Below are 22,405 nucleotides of genomic sequence, written 5' to 3' on the forward strand. Positions count from 1 at the left end.
TAATAACACAGCTGTCCTGGACTCACAGCCGAGACAAAATAGCTCAAAGAACACGGTGGCTTTCACTGCCCAGTCATGCATTCAGGTTTGTACTGAGTGAGAAAGCGTTCAAGGCTGGGTGATTCACACTCTTTTCTACATTTCAGAATTGTACCAGTTCCACTGGACTGTGAGACAGGTCAATCACAACAAATCATCTTTTGACAGATGATATATTGTATGAAATTACCATCGATATTGTCGCCGGGCAGAAACTGCTCTTGTTGAGTAACACTCGTGTACTTTGTCACAGCAATGTAGCACAGTAGCAGACGGCAGCACCTCACACCAGACTGGTTCGATAAGTGACAATATGTCCCTCTTATCACGGCTTTCATGCATCTCCCTCTCATTCATTCGTTCTCATTCTTCTCAATAGAAGTAGCAGAAAACCCTTGTCGCCCATGAGCATACAGGAGATGGCCAAAATGGCCAAACAATGAACTGGCCAAACAATTGACTCAAAGTCCTCTCTCTCTCCAAGTGTCCAAATGTTCAAGTTAATGTCTCTACAAAGGAATTGGACTCTCACAGAACAAATGTGGCTAACTCTGTTCTTTTATTGAATATAGAATAGCATTTTGAAACATCCTGGATATACTAATTGTTCTGAAGTGCTGGTGTCCTGCCTGTCTTTAACTAAGTTGAAAGCATCTGAGAAACACAGTAAAGATAAACGCAGTAAAGACAGCTGAATTTATTACTGTTACAATTGTACAAGTAGCGGACAACAATGTAGCAACAATGCAAAATGTGCAATTACAGAGAACATTTTACGAATACTTTGGAAACATTTTTAATAGTTTGTTACTAGAAGGTGCTCTTGAAACACCCACTGTGTGCGAGGCACTCTAGTCTATTTCCTCGAACTACGATGGCAAGGATTTACAATATGATAACATTTTGTTATGGGATGTACAGTATACAGAGTTCACTACAAAGCTAAATCAGCAACCGGCATTGAACAGTTTTCACTAGCATTAGTCTATCAACAAGAAAAGCACTTCTAAGAACATTTATCACACATAAGAGGTGACAGCAGCTTACTGGTCTTACTTGATGGACTTTTATTCATCTGATTATTATAGGATGCAGCATGTTTCAATATTGTTTTCTGCATATGTTGGAAAACTAAAATGTAATTTTCTAAGTAAAGTTGAGCTGAAATTGGAAAACATTTTTTTGACAATCACAAGGATGAAAATAACTGACTAATGCATAAATGATCAAAACTGCAGTTACATGATTGGTAGGCAACAGCAGCTCCCCACTATTGCTCTCTCTCTCTCTCTCTCACTCACACACACACACAATTTACACTATTAATTATCTCCAGAGTAAATCTCCTGCCCTCCGATGGGGTTTGATGCAAATCCATTCAATTCTCTCTGCTGTCTGTTCCACTCATTACACCCACATGTACACACTCTAACACACACTCATTTCTATCTACCTCATCTGCATCACTTACAGACATCTCCGGATTTTTTAGATCCGTCATTCATCACCTGTCCACTAGTGGGCCTCACTGAGTTCCTTCTTCAGACGATCACCTGATTAGTCACCTTCTTCCACACCTGTTCCCCATTACTCCATATACATATGCAGTGCCCAGCCAGTATTCACGCTCTGCCAGATTGTCTAGGTTGCTCAGTAGCCCTACTGTGCCAGTCTTTGTCCTATTCTGTAGCTTTGAATCTGCGTTTGTGACCACCTGCTGGCCCTTGACCACCATCTGCCAGCTGTGCCTCTTTGGTTCTATTTGCCAGTTTAGACTGATTTTTTGTTGCTGTGCATGAGCCTGCCTATCCAAAAAGTAAAGGCTGATTTTACCGAACCTGTCTTCATACCTAATTACAAATACGCAGAACAGCAATACACAAATGGCCGTTTCACATCGTCGCAACCTGATCTGAGAACAAAATGCACAGACTATGTCAAAATATTCAATGTATTCAAAGTATGAACTTTGCTTTAGCCTTGTCTTGAATGTCCTGTAAAGTTTTATTTTTTCAATGAAACAAAATACATATAAAATATATCACGTGTCATGTTATGTTGCATTCTATTTTGTATGTTTGTGTACGGCAGGATATTATGTGTTTAATAACAAGGAAGAACATTACAGTGCTACCTGCTGAGTATGTTTACAAGATTGTTGAAAGACAGGATTGGGGTGATACACATAACTAGAAATACGCGAAACCTTTAATCTTCACCTGTTCATGTTAACGTATACTATGGCAGCACAAAACAGACATTGTCACACATAGGTTGTCCCCCATGCAAAGCTCTTAGTGCCCTGCATGGCCTAGATAGAGACCTCCAATTCCACATGAATGAACCAACAAACACACCTAGTCAAGTTGCCAGTGAAGTCCTCTTTCCACACATTGTATAAAAAAATAGAGCATGAAACCGGAGCCTTCCAGTACTTGCTGTAAACTAATTGGCCTCCATTCTATCCAAGCTTTGGCCAAAGTTCTGTGTCCTGCATATGCGTCATTCACTCAGTTTAGAAGGTTGCACAAAGCATAAGCTCTGCAGATGTGAGGCTGACAGAGTGCACAGATGTTTGGTCTTACCTTGGTATGGAGCTTGGACAGCTGCTTTTCATCCAGGTGAGTCTGGGTGTAGACACGTCTTTTATAGCGGAACTGAAACACAACAACAAACATAAGAGGCTGTCGGCAGATTTGACCCTGTCTCTTTGTGTGTGCTTTGACTGCTTAACAAAAACACTACACACAAAATACACAATGATATTTAATTTTCTCATTTATAAGCTCTTCAGACCAAACTATGTCAGATCATTTCTATCAAATATATTGGCTTGTCATATGAGAGAGAAAGCTAGAGAGCGATTCAAGAGACAGAAACTGAAATTCTGACTCATTTAATAACCATGCAATGACATTAGGGGACCAAATATCTCCGTGTATACGGCTGTCATATTTTTCAAATGTTCCTACTTGTCATCTTTTCCGCATATTACATCTTGCTTGAAAAACCATCTCTTGCTGAAGGTTGAGTAAAGAATATAAACCACAAAACAATAAAAAACGGTTCCCAATTTCAACTGAACAAATATGCAGCGGGGACACTGCATTCAGGTTTGACAAATAAAAAAAGACAAATGGATTAATTTATTAAAAATAAAAGTGTTTTTCCCCACTTTCAAAACTGAAGATTTGAAATGAGAAAATTGTGGCAGAACCCATTGTAGAGCTGAAAATCTCAACATTAATCTTTTCAGTTAGCTAAGAGAGCAGTGCTAACTGAGAATGGATCATATGTGTTCTTTCAATGCAACAAACAAGCTGCATTTACAAAGCCTGATCATTATTCAGGTTTGTTGCAGAGTGCTTATGATCCTCCTGATAATTGTAAAAATGTGTAACTTTCACTGTCCAGGACTCGGATGTATTTCAATTCTGTATGTGTGTGTGTGTGTGTGTGTGTGTGTGTGTGTGTGTGTGTGTGTGTGTGTGTGCGCACGTCTATTTCTCCACCGATGTGTGGCGTTCACCAATCTAAATCCACAATGGAGCTGAGCGGTGTTGAGCTGTTAATCCAAACCTGTCAATCATCTCTACACACCACAGGCTTCAGGGAATAACTGCTGGTCAATCAATGCCTCACACAGCGCTCCGACACAAACTGACGGAGCCCACACCTTCATTCAGCTATAGACTTAAAGTAGAGATGAGACAGATACAACAAGAAACTTCTTGTATAAGACTGTTGTTTTAATGGTATATGTCTGAAGTATTGGCATATGTCATTGCTGTTCTACTGGCATAAGATTATGCCACTTGTAAATGGCATGTCACTCATGTTCCACTTCCTGTTAGTAGACGCCAAATCCATTATTCCACTGATATTGATCCGAAGGCAGAGAGAAAATTCACAGTCATCATTGTTGATATAGTCCAAAACTAAACCACCAAAGAAAACATAGTAAAGTCATTTAAATAGCGAGACACATTACAAAGCAGTCTGGGACTATCATAAGTAATAATGTAGTTAATAATAATATCTCCCAATGCATCAGAGATTTAAATTAAACTGAGGCTCAAAGTGGAAAGTAAATATGTAATATGCTCCTCATATCTTGACACATCGTGAAACGAGTGAAAACAAAGACGGTCAGTCAGAAAACAACTGTTTGTAAAGCGGCACTTCTTCATGTATATAAAGAAAACGACCTGAGGCACAACTACAGTGGCCCTCAAAGGTACATTTTAAATAGATGTCACATACTGGGGGGCTGCATATACCTTCACCTTGATGTTATATAGTGATCTCACATTATTTAAGAAAGTTCACAACTACATTATTTCTATATCTGTTCAGTCGCCTTCTCTTTTTCAAGAGCTGGATTATTAACTGGACAAGCATTGGAATTATTGTCAATTATTAGTGTCATTAGATGCAATAATTGCCAAGTATTAGCAATATGCTCTACCATACTGCTAATAACCTTGTTTGCTGGTGCTAGACTCTGGTGCTCAGTGTTTGCTAATGTTAGTCTCATGGTGTGCGTGGAACTCATGAAATACTCCAGCTATATCGTGCAGAGCTCTTTATTAATAATCCAAAACACACCCAAACACTTAAACGGTTCGGTTGCTGCACTGTGCCCTTGTTGGGTGATACCTTTTACATTCCGTCAACAGAACTATCTCTACGAATGAAAAAGGGGAATCGATTCACAATTATAAAAGTTTAAAACAACAATTCTTATGTGAATTGACTTTCCCCCCATTATTTAGATGTACATACAAGATGATGTATGGTGTGGCATGTACTGTACCACTTCTTTTTCTATCTCTTGCTCTCTCCTGCCAACACTCCTTAAAGCCTCATACATACACATGACCCATACCTACCTCCAGGTAAGGTACGGGAGCGATGGATGGGAAGGGGTATTCCCTTAGCTGTCTCTCCTCATCCAGAAACTTGCCAGCCTTGCCGTTGTAAGCCGGCTGGAATAGGCCATAGTTGAGTACATCCTTCAGGCTCTGGTTGAGGGTACACAGGATTCGCTGCTTGGACAGCCAGATCGGAGCGTCCACATTGAATTTCATACATTTCTGCAGAGACAAGAGCAAAAGAGGGTAGAGGGTTAAGCTCGTCATTTGTTTCTAAATATCACATATTGCACTTGAGTTAAGATAAACCAAGAGTTTGAAGAGTGATATTTTACTGAATTAACTTAAATACAACATTAAAGTGTTGAAAAATGCGCTAGAATATTAAATAGAAATTGTTTTATTACAGAGAAATGTGTTGAACTGCCAATGTCATGCCCGGGGGGGGGGGGGGGGGAGGGGGGGGAGGGGGGAGAAGCTAGGTCCTTTATTATAATAAGCAATTCACACAAGTATGGTGGCATTTCACCATTATCCATTATTTTTCACAAAAGGTCATCCTGAAAGCCAGTGGTAGTTACCATACTAAAGTAAACAAAACATGAATACAAAGCAAAAGCTCTTACTCATCTGACACCCATTTTTCAGCAGCATAAATCAGATTCTACGTGTGAGAAAAATGAAGCTGTGAAATATAACTGCTACACAAAAAGCTGAAGTCGTTCTATCTTCAGTCATACATGAAACAGTTCACAGTTACTGTCTGGGTGCCTTTGGGAGAAGTTGTTAACCAAATTGATTTGGTTAACTTCTGCGCTCTAATAAACAAATGTGTTCGTGACACATAGACTGAGAGAGAACCTTAGTGTTACTCTCTTTTTAATACATTATACAGATATTCAGAAATGAGATAAAGTTTGGTTAACTGTTAACTGAACCGCACATGCTTTTGATAACTACGCTGTTTCTCACTCTGTCCGGAGTGTTAAGGATTATGATTATTGTGGCAAAGCAGAGCACTTCCCTTTATCTACCACATTGTGGAGCCGGAGAGAGAGAGAGAGAGAAAGAGAGGGAGAGAGAAAAAGAGAGGGAGTGTGCAAAACCCACAAGTAATAAATCAATCACTGCTGCCTGTAATATTGATTCGGCACCTCAACTCTATCCTGTTCAGCATCACTGTGTTTGTGACACTCACACACAACTGTTGAGAAAACCACAAGTTATCACAGCAATACAGCACAACTAACAACCACATGCAGATGTCCAGGTGCAGATGCACACACTCAGCTCTCACTGAGACATTAGTGCAGCCATTACAAAATCTATAAGCCTGGAAAAAAAAAGGAAAAGCATTACTGTTGGTGCAAAGACATAAGAGCACGTAGAATACATTATAACTGAGAGATATAATTCTAACCTTTGATATATTCATAAGAAAAACACGACTGAACAAATGTCATTGTACAGTGTGTTGTTTTAGTTTTAAACCTTTAATCCAAATAACACTAAGGCAGACATAATGTCACGGTGGGGGGGGGGGGGGGGGGGGGGGCAAAAGGAGTGGCAATATTGTGGGACATCCAGTCTTTTGGTACATTCTGCATCGTAATCAGCTTGTAGACGTCATTGGGTATCAACGTATCATCTGCATAGATTTATACATAGAAAATGATATGTTGTGATGATGAAATATGTTCCCAAAGTAGCATATACAGAGAGAAAGCAGAAAGGTCCCACTAATGATTAGCATTTGATGACGTTAAATCATCCACAAAACAAAAAATGTTTTGTTGATCAGAAAGGGGAGAACCAGCCGAGGACATGTCTAGAAATGTCTTCCGTCTTATCCTCTCGGCCACAGGACTGCGTGCTTGGTAATGTCGAACAATGCAGTGAACTGAACCAAAAGCAGCGGAGGATACAGTATGCACCCGAGTCAGAAGTGTTGTTGTTTGTGGAAGTGGTTCTGAAACTTCTTTCTTGAGAATATTGTTGACATGTTTTTATTTCTATTTTTGAACATGAGATAGGATTAGGGTCATTGTAAATTCTGGCTCAAAACTCCGAACTGTTGACTACAAGAATAGCATGTTGTATTCAGTTAATTTATATTTTAAAAATGGTTGTGGTAGAAGCTCAATATTATAACCCTTTCAGCCGCATATGTTTCCTCCAACCATTTTGACAAGTCAAGATGAGATCAATCTACAACTTAAATGTGCTCAAACCTGTGTTGTGAACAGGAGGAGTCCCACTTTTGGACATCAGTATCATTAGGCTTCTGAGGGTAATCGCCCTTTTTTCAAATAGTCAGTTTTGTAGTTGTGATTGTGTTGTTCCAATATAAAAGCCAGCTGTTTGTATTTCAACACAAAGATTTTAGTTACCTCCTCAGAATAATGTTTTCAATGATGGTGGATATTTTTACACGTCTGAGTAGTGGCATCGATCCACTTAAACAGTGTTCAGAATAATGCACAAAAATACAGAGGGGTAAATCTGTGTTTTTTCGCAGAACATATCCATACATCTCCGCTGCCAACTTTTGTAAAGTACTTTTACTTCTACTTGAACACCTGAGGAACAAAAGGGATAGGAAGATATTTCCCAAAACGCCCAAAACTAACATCAAATAAAGCTTTGAAAAGCTGCATCTTCACATGAGATAGGTTGTCTCCTTTATTACGCTGAGAGACGATGGAGGGATTAAGGCTTTAAGATTAGGAAATCCACTTGGGACAATCTGGTCGAAACAAGGAGATCTTACAATCTACTCGCAGCCACACAGCAATAAATGAACATAGACACAGAAACGAATACACATATCTGTAACTTCAATTGTCTATTCAACACTGAATATCTGGTTCAGATGTGTATTTTAACAACAAGGCTTTCATCCTGAACCAGAACTAATTTCTCACTGCATTCAGAGCAAGAAAATGACGAGAGGTCCACGATTACCTTCACCTCCAAAACAAAAGCCAAGGCAGTACCCATAAGCTCTTTTTTGTAGGGGTCAGGGTTTGTGGACAGGGGTAGATATGAAGTCACTGGTATATGCCACATAGAAGTGGTACATCATCTGAAAGATGGGAACCTGAGGAGTTATTTCAGATATCACATTCACAAGAATGGAACAGACGGACTTACAGGCGGACTGACAACCCGAAAACATAATGCGTCTGGCCACGGCGGTCTGTGGCGTGGAGGCATACAACATAATGTATTAATCAATTAATTGAAATAATTTGTGACAGTGAATTCGGGCGTAGAACATTTATGATGGCCATTCCCATGCTCACTTATGTCTCATAGGTTTTTGCAGCATGTTTTGTGTTGATACCGTTTAAATAGAAACGTCCATGAACACTGAATAAATCAAATGCACATGGGTGCAGTTAGGGGGATGGTTAATGGAGTTTTGCTCACTAGTGTATCGTAATCTATACTAATTTAAAATATTTAAACTCCAATGATTTAATAATTGTAACTGACGGGCGATGTTATTTGGCCTCCACCTGTCAACAGGGCTTCTGGAATTGGAACTTGGATTACACATTGTGTTCATTATCCAATTCATCGAAAATTAAGACTGCAGGTTTTAAGGTTCAATAGTGAACGTTATTGTAAAGGGGTTAGTTTATAAAGAGAAGATCTGTGATCAACAACTGGTAATTGATGTGTTTTTCTAATAACATCATAGAAAGGTTTAAATCTCCCTCCTTGCTGTCTTTGCTCTGCTTGTCTTTGTGAGTGTATGGAGCACAGCAGCACAATTAGAGAAAATGGAGAACACAGATGCTCACTTTCAAATAAATGGACAAGTATTTCACAGTTTTGCAGTGGTTCCTTGGTGCCATTGAAAGCAAGCGTCTTCCCTCTTAAGTGTTCCAGAGGGGCATGATGGGCTATGATTGAATCTCCTGAGTCGTGCCTTTGAACTGCAATGCAGAGCCGACCAAACTGGATATAACATTTAAAAAGCATGAGCGAAAAAGAAAGAGCATGAATGCTGTAAAATGAAGAAAAACAAATGTAGTAACTCAATCAGAGAGAGAGAGAGAGAGAGAGAGAGAGAGAGAGAGAGAGAGAGACAAAGAGCAAGATAGTGAAAAATGGCTTTAATGTATTGTCATTGAAATTTCAATCCACAAAATATATTGCCACTCTTCTATAGTTCTTAGACACTTTGTGGACTTTGATATTAAAATACTTCTCTCAGAGTAGGTACTGATCTATTTCTAATAGAGTATTTCCACACTACCTACATGAGATATGGAAAAGCCATGCAATGTCAAATGAGATTATGGCAAGAATAACCACATATATTGATATTTCAGGACGAGGATGTCACTCTTACAGTTATGTTGTCTTAATGAATGCTAATAATTCCACCTGTGCTTTTCTGCTTTGACAAGTCTAAATGTCTGCCATGAATTACCTGAATAAATGTAAATATTTCTTCATCAGCAGTGTATAAATAAATCAATTGAACATGTATTGTCATGAACACCAGCCTCAACAGCCTCAATTAGCTCAACTAAATCATGGCATAGCTTATAGTTAAAACATGCTGTCAAATGTGACAGGATTTCTTGGAGACAGATGCAGTGGAAGCAGCTTGCTGCCCGGAAGCACATTAAGGGCATGTAAGTAAGCACACGTGCATGTGAGTCAAACCAAGTAAATCCTCATGATCTTCGAAGCGGATGAAAAAATAAAAGCTAAGGAGCGCTAAAAGGGACTTTTTACTTCAAGATACGAGTATATGAGAGTAAAAGAATAAGACACTGCAGCAGACTTATGTTGGATAGAGAGTCAAGTGAGGTGCTTCACTACACAGAAACGTGCTGGCCACGACATTTGAGCTGCAATTTTGCGAAAGAAATGCTGAATAATGTTTTTCTGCCAAACTGCATGTGTTGGTTGTGTTCCTGTATGTTTACAAGTGCAGCCAGTGTGGCCTTGTGTGTTCATCAACGCCTCGCCATGTCAAACTCAATCACACACTGGTTGAGATCAGACACCCAGGGGAAGAACATTCTTCTCTTCGGTGTCTCGTCTTCACATTCTTTAATCGAGGGCCAAGCCTTGATCTCTTGTCTGCTTAAATTAGGGACATAAGTGAAGGAGGATTGGACAGGAGACTATAACGGCTTGAGGGAGATAAGGGAAATACTGCAGGTCACACTTCTGACAACGAACAAAGAAAGCGTGAAGGAAGACGAAGAGGGCTGCACCTTTTCAACTAATCACCATATTAAATGGCGTAAAAAGCAAAACTGATCATTTGGCATTTGGAAAGTAAAGCTAATTAGGTTTTGCTGGGACTTCACCGTGTGGTTGAAACAAAGAGAGAGAGGCCAGCATGTCATTTTGAAAGCCTAAATTGTGAAATCGCTCCAAGCTCCCATCAGTCGTCAAAATCTCACCTGAGTGTGAGATTTGGTTCAAACCCCGACACTGGTGCCTCATTGGACGAGAGCCACGGGAACCCCAGGGAATCCCTGTGACACGGCCATGACGTCACCAAGGCTATATAAACTAGCGCACGCCTTCATTATTATTGGACTATTATTGGATCCTGAAGGAGAAATGGATAAATTTCCCCGTGCGCCGCCACTTTAACCTCCAGAAGGAAAATCATGGAATCAGCGCGCCGGTTAACTAAGAAGTCCGAAAGAACACTACGAAGCGATCTAAAGTAAGAGGCTTTTGTCTGGGCAGAGATATGTCATATTGTGTTTCTAACCTTGTTTTGTTTTGTTTTAAGTTTAACTGTTATCTTGTATTGTGTATTTTATAGACATGTGTATTTTATAGACACACAGGAGGAGTCTCCTTCAGTGCTGTGTAACATAACTGCTGTGTTTGTTCCTGTGGTAATAGTGCTGTTCAACACTGCTGCGCTTTGTTGTGTTTATATCGCTGGTTGTTATAGTTAGTGCTCCGATTCAACCCTTCACTGTTCACTCTGAATGAGGAACAGTACTTTGACTGTTGACCAATTTTGAGACTTTATATACAGTTTCGTTATTGGTCCCTGATCCCAGGGTGGTGCCCCGTTATTATTAATATATGTTAATAATCCTATTGATATTAACAAATGTATTCATATCAATGATTTAATTTGCATTCTTGCTAATGACCAACCTGCTTCTGTCAGATCCGAACAGTTTGAAGTTGTTAATATCTCTGTAGGCCTCTAAGAACCACAAACACATTCATTATTATAATTCTACAATCCGTGGACAGAAGAGCACAATCAAGGCTCAACTCCATGCTCCTCTACCTCCAAACGGACTTTGCAGGTGTGTCTCTAAAAACAAGATGGGAGGAACGAAGTATTTGTTCTTGACTAGTTGCATCATCGAATTAACAAGTCTGGCTCAAAGTTCTGAATGCACATTAATGAACACAAGTTCTATGCTATATTCAGTTTTTTAATGCCACAGAAATTACGCAAAATGCATTCCACTAGAATTTGCATCGGGTTAAGCTGTGAGTGGAGTGATTTAGTTTGAGTGGGAAATAAAAAAAATACAAAACCAGTGTGAACACAAGTTCAAGTAAGTGCAAACAGGTCGACTAAGTGAAAACGAAGACGCATTATAACACTCCCCATCTAAATTTAAATCAAGGCCCAAAAGTGCTTTACTATCTGTATTGTTTGTTGGTGATTATGCAAGCAAGGATGATGCATGGAGCAAGACATGCCTTGGTATCTCTAAAGGCGCAGATGGCATCCAGCCACAATAGAAAGAGACAAGGCATTGTTGTTGCCTTTTAGCAAGAAGTGATACATCTACAGAGAAGAGAAAGGAGATTGAAGAGAAGTACTGAAGCGAAGTGAAAGAAGAAGAGGAGTGCTGAGATGATGAAGTGTAATGACTCTCACCCAGCCCTGTTGCCATCTCCCAAGACCTCTGGCTGTCGCTGCGCAGATGACATATGCAACAATTAACAGTGCTGACTCTGCTACTGGATGTGGGAAGAGCTAAGAGTCCTCCTAACCAATGCCCTTAAGGGACAATACAGATCGCAAAGCTAACATGTGATTGTTCCCTTGTAAACCAGATCATATATTCAATTAAATTCAAATATAATTTGTATTGCACCATACAAAACGTGGATGAATTTAACAATAGCGTTCTTCAACTGTAGGGTATGTATGCATGCTGATTGTGCTGGCAATCAACTATGAACAAACGTTTACAAGGTTAATTTGACAGACAGACTACATGAACTGCCTCTGTATCCTCCTGTTATCCTCCCCTGGCTCTCTGCTTTGAGTTTCCTTCTGTTTGGCCAGAGTCCAAGAGATAGTAGGTGCACATGTTTCTCTGTCTCAATCTGAGGATCCAGTGGGAGTAAACTCAGCAGCAGGGATACAAACTAATAGTGCATTATCTTTCAGACCTCCATATTTCACAGTGCAGTTCAGGCTGCAATTTATAATAGATGAGCAGCAAGAGGTAGCACATGTTATTGCCTGACATGTAAATGACTCACTCGTTGTCTCTTTATACCTACCACTACCTTGGTCTGTTCATCCCTGATTCTCTGTCTCTTTCTGTCTACAATATCTTTACATGCAAATGCTACGAACAAATGTGTTCGATTCACAGGCATCCAAATGTAACCCTCTGTATCCACAACCTCAGTCTCTACCTACACTATCTGTTCTTTGCCAGCTTGATAACAAAAGACAAAAGTCGATCAATCCAATACTGTGTTTTCAAGTGAGAATCAGTGATGATTGTCAACCGGCCTATTCTGGATTCAAAAAACATCGCAACATCAGCTTTCAATAGTGTACACGTTCAAGTAGATATCAATTCGACAACATTTCAAAATATTAAAGCCAGGAAGAAAACATATTGACCTTTTACATTCTTGTCAGAAGAGCACCAGAGTGTAGCAGAAGACAAACACACCATGTGATATTAAACAGGACATCAGCGGCATCAGGCCACACATTACATTCACTGTAATGCAGGGTATGTGGGAAGCAATTTCACATCAGAAAGATGTGTTACATTACAACAACGCTCACACAGTAAAAAATTGAGAAGCATATTCATCGACAACAGCAGTAACCAATGATAACTTATATTTCTGATCTATAGGGAATGATTAAATAGTATTCTATGCTGTGACTTAAATCTTGAATGAATACATTTCTTTGACAGTATGAGTGTTCGTCTCAGTCATTTATTAAGCGCTGAACAGGCAAGAGCTTCTTTTTCTTAAACGCGTCTTTGGTCGTTTCTAGGTTGCCCATTTGTCATTATATTTTAAGTTTAGTTGAGTAAAACTGGTTCTGTAACAAGAACAACTTAAAGGCCCCACTGCATAGTCTTTAATGCATTAATGGTGACTCAAAATCAACCCATCAATCAATCCAAAACTAATATCAAAGAACATTTAATTCAGCATATTGAAACCATTTTCAAATAAAATGCCATGGGCAGTAAGTATCCTTCTTGCATCAGTTGCATGAAATCTCTTCAGACACCTAGGTGCTAACAAACAGCGGCCATCTTTCCCCCAAGTCAACCATGAAACATTGCCGTTAAAAGTGAGCACGTCATGAGGACACATCTGGCTACGGACAAACAAATATATACACAGCATGTCTCCATTTGCGTCCATCCCAGCCTGCCTCCACACGCAATTGTTGTAAAATGAGAGCGTCTGACCCCTTTAGGTAATCACATACTACAGCTGAGCTCACTCTGAACAGCTAGCACACATCTGTGTGATATGGGGTGTTATCAGTACGATGAACAAGCCTCTCTCTTTAATCTTAAGCATTACCGGGTATAGGAAACTAACTGTGGATCTATGCATCAGGGTTTTCATTGTCTGGTACCATTTTTTGAAGTCTAACATATCTCAATCTTTCCGGTCATAATGTCCACTCAAAATAATTCCCTACAAGCACAATTAGAATTGTATTAAAACAGGCTAAAATTAAATGTCCTCATATATTACCGTATAAAAAATGAATTCACTTTTTCATTTTTTTAGCAGGACATGTGGGCCGGCACCGACTTCTTCTAACAGAAACGCAGCTATGGACTTTTGAGTCAATCTCCAAATCCCATCGTATTAAGTGAACGCAGCACCCCACGGTTTACATCTGAACTATTACCATACTATACCCCTGGGACAAGGAGAGGAAAACAGCATTGATTCAATTAACTCAGATTAATGAGCTACTATCAAGATTCAGACACCTTGAGAGACACCGTGCGAACACACACTACACACTATTCACACAGAAAATGCTGAGGCTGGAATTTCCCTAATTATAGACAATGGTGCGTGATTCACACTGTCCATTTGATACGAATAGTTGAGTTTGATTTGTGTTGAAGTGGTATGTTGTCAAGGAAAGCGAGGATGTGTGGATAATCTACTGAGTGCTATAGCAGCAGTACAACATTAATCTTAGTGATGGAAAAAAAGGGTTTTAATGCCTATTTTATCTTACTAGATAGTGTACAATGACCCACAAATAAGTGATTATCTACAAAGACAGCAAAAAATGGTTGTAATTCCACGAAGGTTTATGTCAAGGATTGCCATATGGGTAACAAATGGCATGACTGACATTTGGATCAGAATCTTAACAGAGCTGCAATTCTATACGTTCTCCGTCTGCAGGTGTATGCAAATGTTGCATATAAGTAAGTAGCAGGCTAGTTGCAGGTCTTAACAGTTTAGTAGGGGGTGCATTTGGGAAACTGAGTTAGAAAAAGAGAGAGAGCGAGAGAGAGAGAGAGAGAGAGAGAGAGAGAGAGAGAGAGAGAGAGAGAGAGAGAGAGAGAAAAGGGTTAGGGTACTACTGTAAAAGAGGGGCTGTGTGCAAGAGACAAAAAAGTGAAGAACAGAGGGAGTGTATTAGCGACAGACACCGTCATCCTGGAAAAGAAGGCATCAAATTGAGCAGCTTTAAATGCTGAGACTCAGAGGAACCTTCTTTCATCTGCAGAGGACCCTGGACCTGAATCTGTAAAGAGCTAGCAGGCTGTAATCTCCGGTCAGTGGCCACTGGCAGCCACTTCACAGTCAGTGTTTGTTCTCGTTTGTACTGCAAACTCTCCCCCGCTCGTACCAGATGACCGCAAAAGTTTCTTGAACTCTCCTCTCTGAAGCCCTGCAAATCACGGGTTATGAATCTGGTAGATTTCTATGTGGGAATACAGTGTTAACATTGTTACAGTATATGGAACTAAGAGGGTTCCTGCGTCCCTAAATGGAAATTGTTTAGAGACTTGAGGCGCTAATGGAAAATTTGTGAATAATGGGAGACCTTCATGACTACCAAATTGCACACATAATGCACAGTGCACAACTCACACACCAACAAATGTAGAGTACTTGGAAAGAGGTATTGCTCAGATATTCGTCAGCAGCCTTCTCTACCACTTTGTCTATGCCAAACTCGCTGTCTGCCTCAGTCTCTCTTATACACAAACTGCATTTTAAATGTTCACTTTTTTTCTCATCCCCTCGTGTAGGATCACAGCATCACGGCGAAGAGGAATATACTGCATCTTAACAGCCACGTCAGACAGGCAGCACAGTGCCGTCTGCAGTCAATAAACAGACTTTAAACTTACCGTTTTAGATATGCACAGATTTTAAAGCATGGAATGTTTTTGTTTCACAGGACGTATTTATCCTGCCTCTGAGCCTTTTCTCCCTGTTTCCTTAAATTTGCATATATTCAGCCAGTTACTCTCAGGGTGTGCCGAGCAGCAGTGCACCCTAGCTGGTTGCCAAGGAAACTTGCTGAAATTTTCAAATTGGCCAATGTGGCCTGTAGTTAAAGATGTTCAAGCATACACGTTTCTTCAATCACTATTGAGTATGATAACACACTTGTCATTATCCCTGCCCCATTGTGTAGCAATGCCACAATTCATTTAATTGGTACATTTTTAAAGGAAAATGTATCACTTGTTCAAACTTTACATTTTACAGCATAAATGTATTGATAATTTAAAAAGTATACCCCCAAAACAATCATGCTATATACTGTTGGAAAAGAGCTTGAGGGGACTAAAGGCAAACTGGAAGACGTCAAACAGTCATTATGAATTCCTGCTGTTTGTTTTTCTCATTGATTTGCCTCATACTTTGCTGTGGTACAGAATCTTTGATGTTAATAGCGGTCAGGCTGTTTTGGGTCTATATGTACTGCTTTTCACTATTTATATCCAACGTGTGTGTAATTATGTATTTACTAAATACTGTTCATTAATGTGGAAATTAGACTCCTCTTAAGAAAACTCATTCTGAAAGCGTTTGGTTTATTTTGTTTTTTTGATCCCGATTCTTCTCGTCTTTGAAAAGAAAATAATTCAATTAAATTTGTGCAGGCGATGCAAATATTTGACTGAATGTCATGTGGGAAGGATCGCAATGGTCCACTGTGAGGCCCAGCCTTAGCAGCTATGATAAGTATATTATGATGCATCAGTTTCTAAAAACACTTACTTTTCTTTACCTTCTGTCCCTGTTTTAGCCCTCACTGCCAGTCACACAGTATCCCTCTTTTTAGCATACAATTAAAAACAAAGGTATTGAGAGACAGTAACAGGTAGACACCCTTTGGGAGTCAGACAAGATTGCATCTCTCCGCTCTTAAATAACAAGGTGTGTGACCAGGCCATGGAGAAGTCAGACATCTATGCGTTTAGCCCACACTGGACAACTGACTGAGCCATCACTTCAATGTATAATGAATGTAAGATAATGTAACGACGAAACAACAGCAAAATGAATCAAACGGTCAAACTCATTACATTCTAAATTATATTGGTAAAGATGTATAATGTAATTAAAAATTGCAAAACAACAAGAAGTAAAGGGACGTGATTTTATGGGATTAAAAGACAATTATGGATAGAAATCCCTTCACTGTCACAATGTCAGATTTTTTAAATGAATTCACAATAACATGTTGCGATATCTATAGAAAATTGCATAAAAAAATCTAAATAAGGCAATCACTTAAATTCATTTTTAGCTTTGTTAGTTGTGCCTTTTGTCTATTTTGGGGGGGAAATTCATTTTACTCAAAATACAAGTGGTGGAGAGAGTCTGTAAGTATACCTTTAAAGCATGGATTATTAACAGAATATCATCATACGTGTTTTATTACCTTGACATCAATATTATACTCCCCTGCTGTTAAGGGAAATGTGGCAGCTTTTAGTGTGTAAATTGCCAAGAGGTTGGTAGCAAGGTAGAGAGTATAGTATTAATGTATTAACTGCTAGAATCGCCTTCAAGGTCCTTTAAGAGCTCATGCAATCTATATTCAACATTTTACTCATACAGATTAAGTCTGATACAATATTACAAAAGCAGTCTATTGGTGGAGGCCACACTATGCTATGCCTAGAACAAGAAATCCCATATTAAAATCGATTGTCCTCTCCTTTGTGGTTATTGAGGTACTATTAAAGTGGCGAGGGTTGTGCCCCCTGCACAAAGACAATGAATATCCAGCCCAAACCTGTAACAAAAGCTCAGAATGATTGGGCGAATATTAATGTCTCCATCCATTCCCAGGTTTCTCTCAGACTAGACTGACAGATAGAGATGAAGGAAAACAAAGACAGATAAACAACTGAGAAGAAGTGAGCAGGTTGAGTGAATATAATAGGGATAACTTAAAAGAAGAGCGGATCTATCAACCGATCACAGATTTAAATGAGAATTGGCTATCCCGTAGAGAACAATGATTGTTTTTGATTTGATTTATTAGGAATCAAAAGCACTTTCCCAAAAACAGTATTAAGTATCTTGTTACATCCCGATCACAGTTATTTTCCCTTTCTCCCCCAATGCAGGACTGCTAATATCTGCACTAAATACAGAACAAGCTTGTTTAGCATAGCGCTAAATAGGAATTGACCCTTTGCCAAATCCTTCCCTGGAATGAAGACTCCCCAAACGTAGCGTAGCATCTGTCAGCTCCAACCAGGGGCCGACAACTAATCGGCGCTGCTCCATAGACTCTCATTCAATTGTTTCAGATTTTCTACATTTTCAGGCTGGTGGTCTGTATTGGGTGACACTAGCGCTGGAAAATTTTCTTCTCTGAGAAAAGTGGTTTGGCAAAGCTGATTTAAAAACACATTCCTGTTTTGCTCTCCGATGTGGAGAGCATTACCCTACTCTTGTTTTCCACCCATTTTTCTTTCACTGCAATATTTATCTTTGTGTAACTCCTTGTGGACAGATGGAAGAGGAATAAATGGCAAGTAAGATAAGGATAAGGATAACGGTGTCGCACTGGGTCAAATCTCTTTGCAGCTCTCTCCCTTCATGGCTGTTGTGGGCAAACAGAGGTAGGAATATGCTAGCCACGTTTTGTGCCCCTGCTGCCACTGTGAATAAATCTAAAAATAGCAACTTGGGAGCATGGGAGGCATTTCGGAGAGATGCCCACCAATCACTGATGCAACATGTCAATCTCTGTGTGTGAATTTTTTTGGAGGAACTGTCAAACCACTGTTTAGTGTAAGACTCAAGGCAGATGCAGAGACAAGAACATGATGTGTGGATAAAAGACACAAAGGAGGCTAAAAAGAGAGAGGAAGCAGAGAGAAAGAGACAAAAAGAAATGGATATAATGAAAATAAGCACACATATTAACAAAAATCCAAAGTCCATATCAGATGTTCGAGAATCTGGACAGTCTGATACAAGAAGTTATTAAAAAAAAGATGAATTGACATAGGGAGAACAAGTCCAATGCCCAGTGATATACTGTAGATACACCATTGTATCTTTACTTCTCAAACTCAACATTACTGTCTGACCGTTCTAAAATGGACTAGAACTAGAAAATTTAGAGTACTGACGAGATATCATAATCCCCACAACCACTACACCCGACACAAATAATTTTTGTCAGCAACAAGATCATGAAAGCAAGATAAAACCGCTGTCCGCCCTGGAAAACTAAAGGTGGAAAGATAACTAAAGATATACGATAGGATGTCCTTAACTGAGGCCTTGGACACTGCTCACAAAAGGTTCACAATGCTGCCAACCAGACAAAGGAAAAACAGCAGAGAATCACGCGCCAAAATTATAAATGCTTTGAACACAAAACAGACTGTCTACAGTGCAATACAAGTGCAGGCCCGCCAATAGCTAAAGCCGAAGACTACTGATAAAGCATAATGGGGGAAACAATCATGGCATACTACCAATGCTCAATGGATAACAGATCTAAAAGCAGACTACATTCTCCCAGAGCAGGAACCAGTCACTATCACAGCAGCAGACATCCAATAAGATGAAGAATTGGATAACATGAGAGTCTCTTCAAGTAACTACAGCACTGGATTGGTGTCAATTATCTAGGGCTGTCCACAACCGAGGAGAATATATGTACATATTGTTTTATTGCTTTGTTTTTAATCTGCTTAAAATGATAGTTAAAAAGCTATTCAATAAATGACCATTGTAACAGTCTTGTCAATGCAACCAGGACATATTAACTGTCAAGTCTGTATGCTTTGACAGCAGATCTTTCTTGCGTTGGGATCCAATCAGTCAAACCACTTGCCGGGGTGGTCTTGCTCATATTTAGTTCAGATCTCAGTGAGAAGTGGACAGCATGTGAGCACAATCCGGGACAATTGATCAAACGCAAGTCTTGCATCATCTTCCCCCCGTTACTCTGTGTTGATCACGGAATTAGCGGAGCTTGTCTGGTGGCTATTCTTTAATAAAACAAGTCTGCTAATACTGAACGGTGGAAGAGTAAGCAGCAACATATTTTTTTACAGGAAATAAAACGTGTTTGTCTTCCGTTTTCCAGCCGCTCCTTTGACCACAGAATTTATTCACTCAATATCCGATCAGTCAGGTCGCAGTAAAGTGTCAAGTGTGGACACACATACGCAGACAGTTCCCATCTGGCGCATCCGATTTTCTATGCAGTTGTCTCGTGGGGTGGCAGCATTACAGCTGTGGATAGGAGCAGGATCAATACGTTGATCAAGAAGAAAGGATCCATTATTGGCCTGACTCCAGATTCTCTGGAAGCCAGCACAGAGCAGAGAACCAGAAGGAAGCTGAGGAGTGTTTTGTCACGCGACGACCATCCTCTGTACCTTAATACAGCCTAGCAGGAGCAACCAGCTGTTGGCAAAATGTTGCACTGAAAGGTTCAGGACACTTTTGTTCCTGCAGCAGTTAGGCTATTTATTAATTCACTGCATGGAGCAACTACTTGCGTAGCATGCTGTTTGCGTGGTTGTACATTGCATACCTGCATTTTTTTGTTGTTGTTATGATTTTTCTACTGATCTCTCTTGATTGTGTACTTGGCTTTTTCTGTCCCTCCTATCAATGTTGCAATGGAGTGTGTGTTTCCCTTCAATGACCATTTTTGGTGTTATCCATGGTGTAGATGACATATTGTGTACATTGTGTCTCTGTCTTTGTTGCTGTATTGTGTATGTCTTTGTTTATGGTGGCATTCCAGTCTCCTTTGGGGGTAAATTAAGTTCATCCTATACTATCCTATCTTATAATAGATTATTCCTCAGACCAACAAGTGCAGTTTGGAGCAATTGTATTTTAAGAGGGCTCCCACTCTGACTGGCTAAGGCAAAACAACACTATCACCCTAAATGGAACCACAACAACTATGGAATAATTGAATTGAGACTGGCAGTGTGGACAGATGGCACTTGATAAGAAAATGATAATCGGGACGAAAAGATCGAATTACCAGAAGGCTGCATAGCAAGTACTGGATACAGAACGGCTAGAAGAAGCTGAGATTCCACTTGCGATTCCAGTACTCAACTGTCAGTGCAGTGGAAAGGCCATTACAGAAGCACTCATCATCAGATATTTAAATGTAGCTATGGCAATTGGCTCGTCGTCCTTGTTGCAACTCTGTTGCTTTTGTGAGGGTTTTTTTTCTTCGCAATCAAATAAACCAATTGAAGTTACATTTGAATTGAAGTTAAATGTATCTTGCTTGCAGGCTGTCACACTCTTACTCTTACTCTCCGTAAGACTAGTTGGGTAGTTGATAATAAAAGGAAATCTATACATCAATAACATTAAAAATCCTCACAGATCATTTTATCGCAATTCCAGCCTCCGAAGACTGTATGCCAGCTCGAGAGAAGGTTTTAGTCAGCGTCAAGGCCAGTGTTCTGAATGAAGCATGAAGCATCTATGAGTACATCAGTAACATTGCTCCCGAAAATAAATAGCTTGGACAATATCTCAAACCAGCAGCAGATATGGAGTGTGCTTAAAATGAGGTTGGAGGAGATACCTTGGAAAGCAAATCCCCACACGGGAACATGGACAGTCAAAAGAGAGACCAAACCACAGTTTGTGCAAACATACCGTTGAGGGAGTAAGGCACACAGTTTATCAGTGTACGATGTAAGCAGCAACAATATACTGAATGGCAAAACCATTGCAGTACACATGGTTTAAGAAATACAGAGGTCGGGCTTACTAGCGAGGTTCAGGGGCATGCAAGAGCAAAAATTTGATAATAGCTTTAAATCCATGTTGCTGGACATTAGCATACATGGTCTGTCATGAAGTAATGTGTGTGTATTAAGGTTAAATGTTGCAATGAACGATTCATACTGAACATAAAGAAGAGGCTGAAATGATCAGAAAACATCTGAAAATGAATGCTGATAATGATTAGTAAAAGACAATTCACACTATTGTTCTCTCTCCACCTTTGTATTCAGCGCCTGTCCCTTTTTCTGTGATTCCTCACTTGTCTATCCCAATATTTGTTGAAAATAATTTACTAAATTATGAACACCTTTTTTTCATCTTTGTGTTCGAGTTTGCTTCATTTTGGATTTGAATTAGAGAAATGTGTCTCAGACAGTACTAAAACGTAAATAAAATGGGTATCTTACAATGATTTACTTATACAATAATACTTGTATTACATAACAATTACGCTCGGTGTTTGGTTGTTTGATTGAGCCTATAGATTCCATTGTATCAACCATAGGGCGGCACGGTGGCAGAGTGGTTAAGATCACTGCCTCACAGTAAGAAGGTACTGGGTTCGCTTCCCAGTCAAGGTTTCTGGTTTCGATTCCTGGTACAACCTGTGTTGAGTTTGCATGTTCTCAGCCGTGGCCGCGTGGGTTTCCTCCGGGCACTCCGGTTTCCCCCACCTCGGAAAAACATGCAAGGAATGAATGGTGAATGCTTGGTGTGAATGCGAGTGAATGCTTGGTGTTGGTCGGAGGGGCCGTTGTGCACAAATTAGTTGCCACGCTTCCGTCAGTCTGCCCCAGGGCAGCTGTGGCTACAGACGTAGCTTACCATCACCGGTATGACTGGGCGAATGGTGTGCATGGATCCTTGTAAAGCGTCTTTGGGTACCTAGAAAAGCGCTATATAAAATAAAGGATTATTATTATTATTATAGGACATATATATATTTC

The 22,405-nt window shown here is 39.8% G+C and overlaps 1 protein-coding gene across 1 annotated transcript in view; it reads right to left on the reverse strand.

Annotated features, from left to right (window-relative positions):
• The window catches only part of shank3a (SH3 and multiple ankyrin repeat domains 3a), a gene marked incomplete at both ends in the record, with an annotated part of 114,298 nt that overhangs the window by 89,060 nt on the left and 2,833 nt on the right, over positions 1-22,405 (reverse strand). Inside the window, 2 exons of the mRNA XM_079278127.1 lie at positions 2,625-2,696; positions 4,932-5,135. Coding sequence (XP_079134253.1) covers positions 2,625-2,696; positions 4,932-5,135 — 276 coding nt within the window. The remainder of the gene's footprint in view (positions 1-2,624; positions 2,697-4,931; positions 5,136-22,405) is intronic.

Source organism: Melanostigma gelatinosum (genome assembly GCF_949748355.1).
Source record: "Melanostigma gelatinosum genome assembly, chromosome: 1".
NCBI classification, from domain to species: domain Eukaryota; kingdom Metazoa; phylum Chordata; class Actinopteri; order Perciformes; family Zoarcidae; genus Melanostigma; species Melanostigma gelatinosum.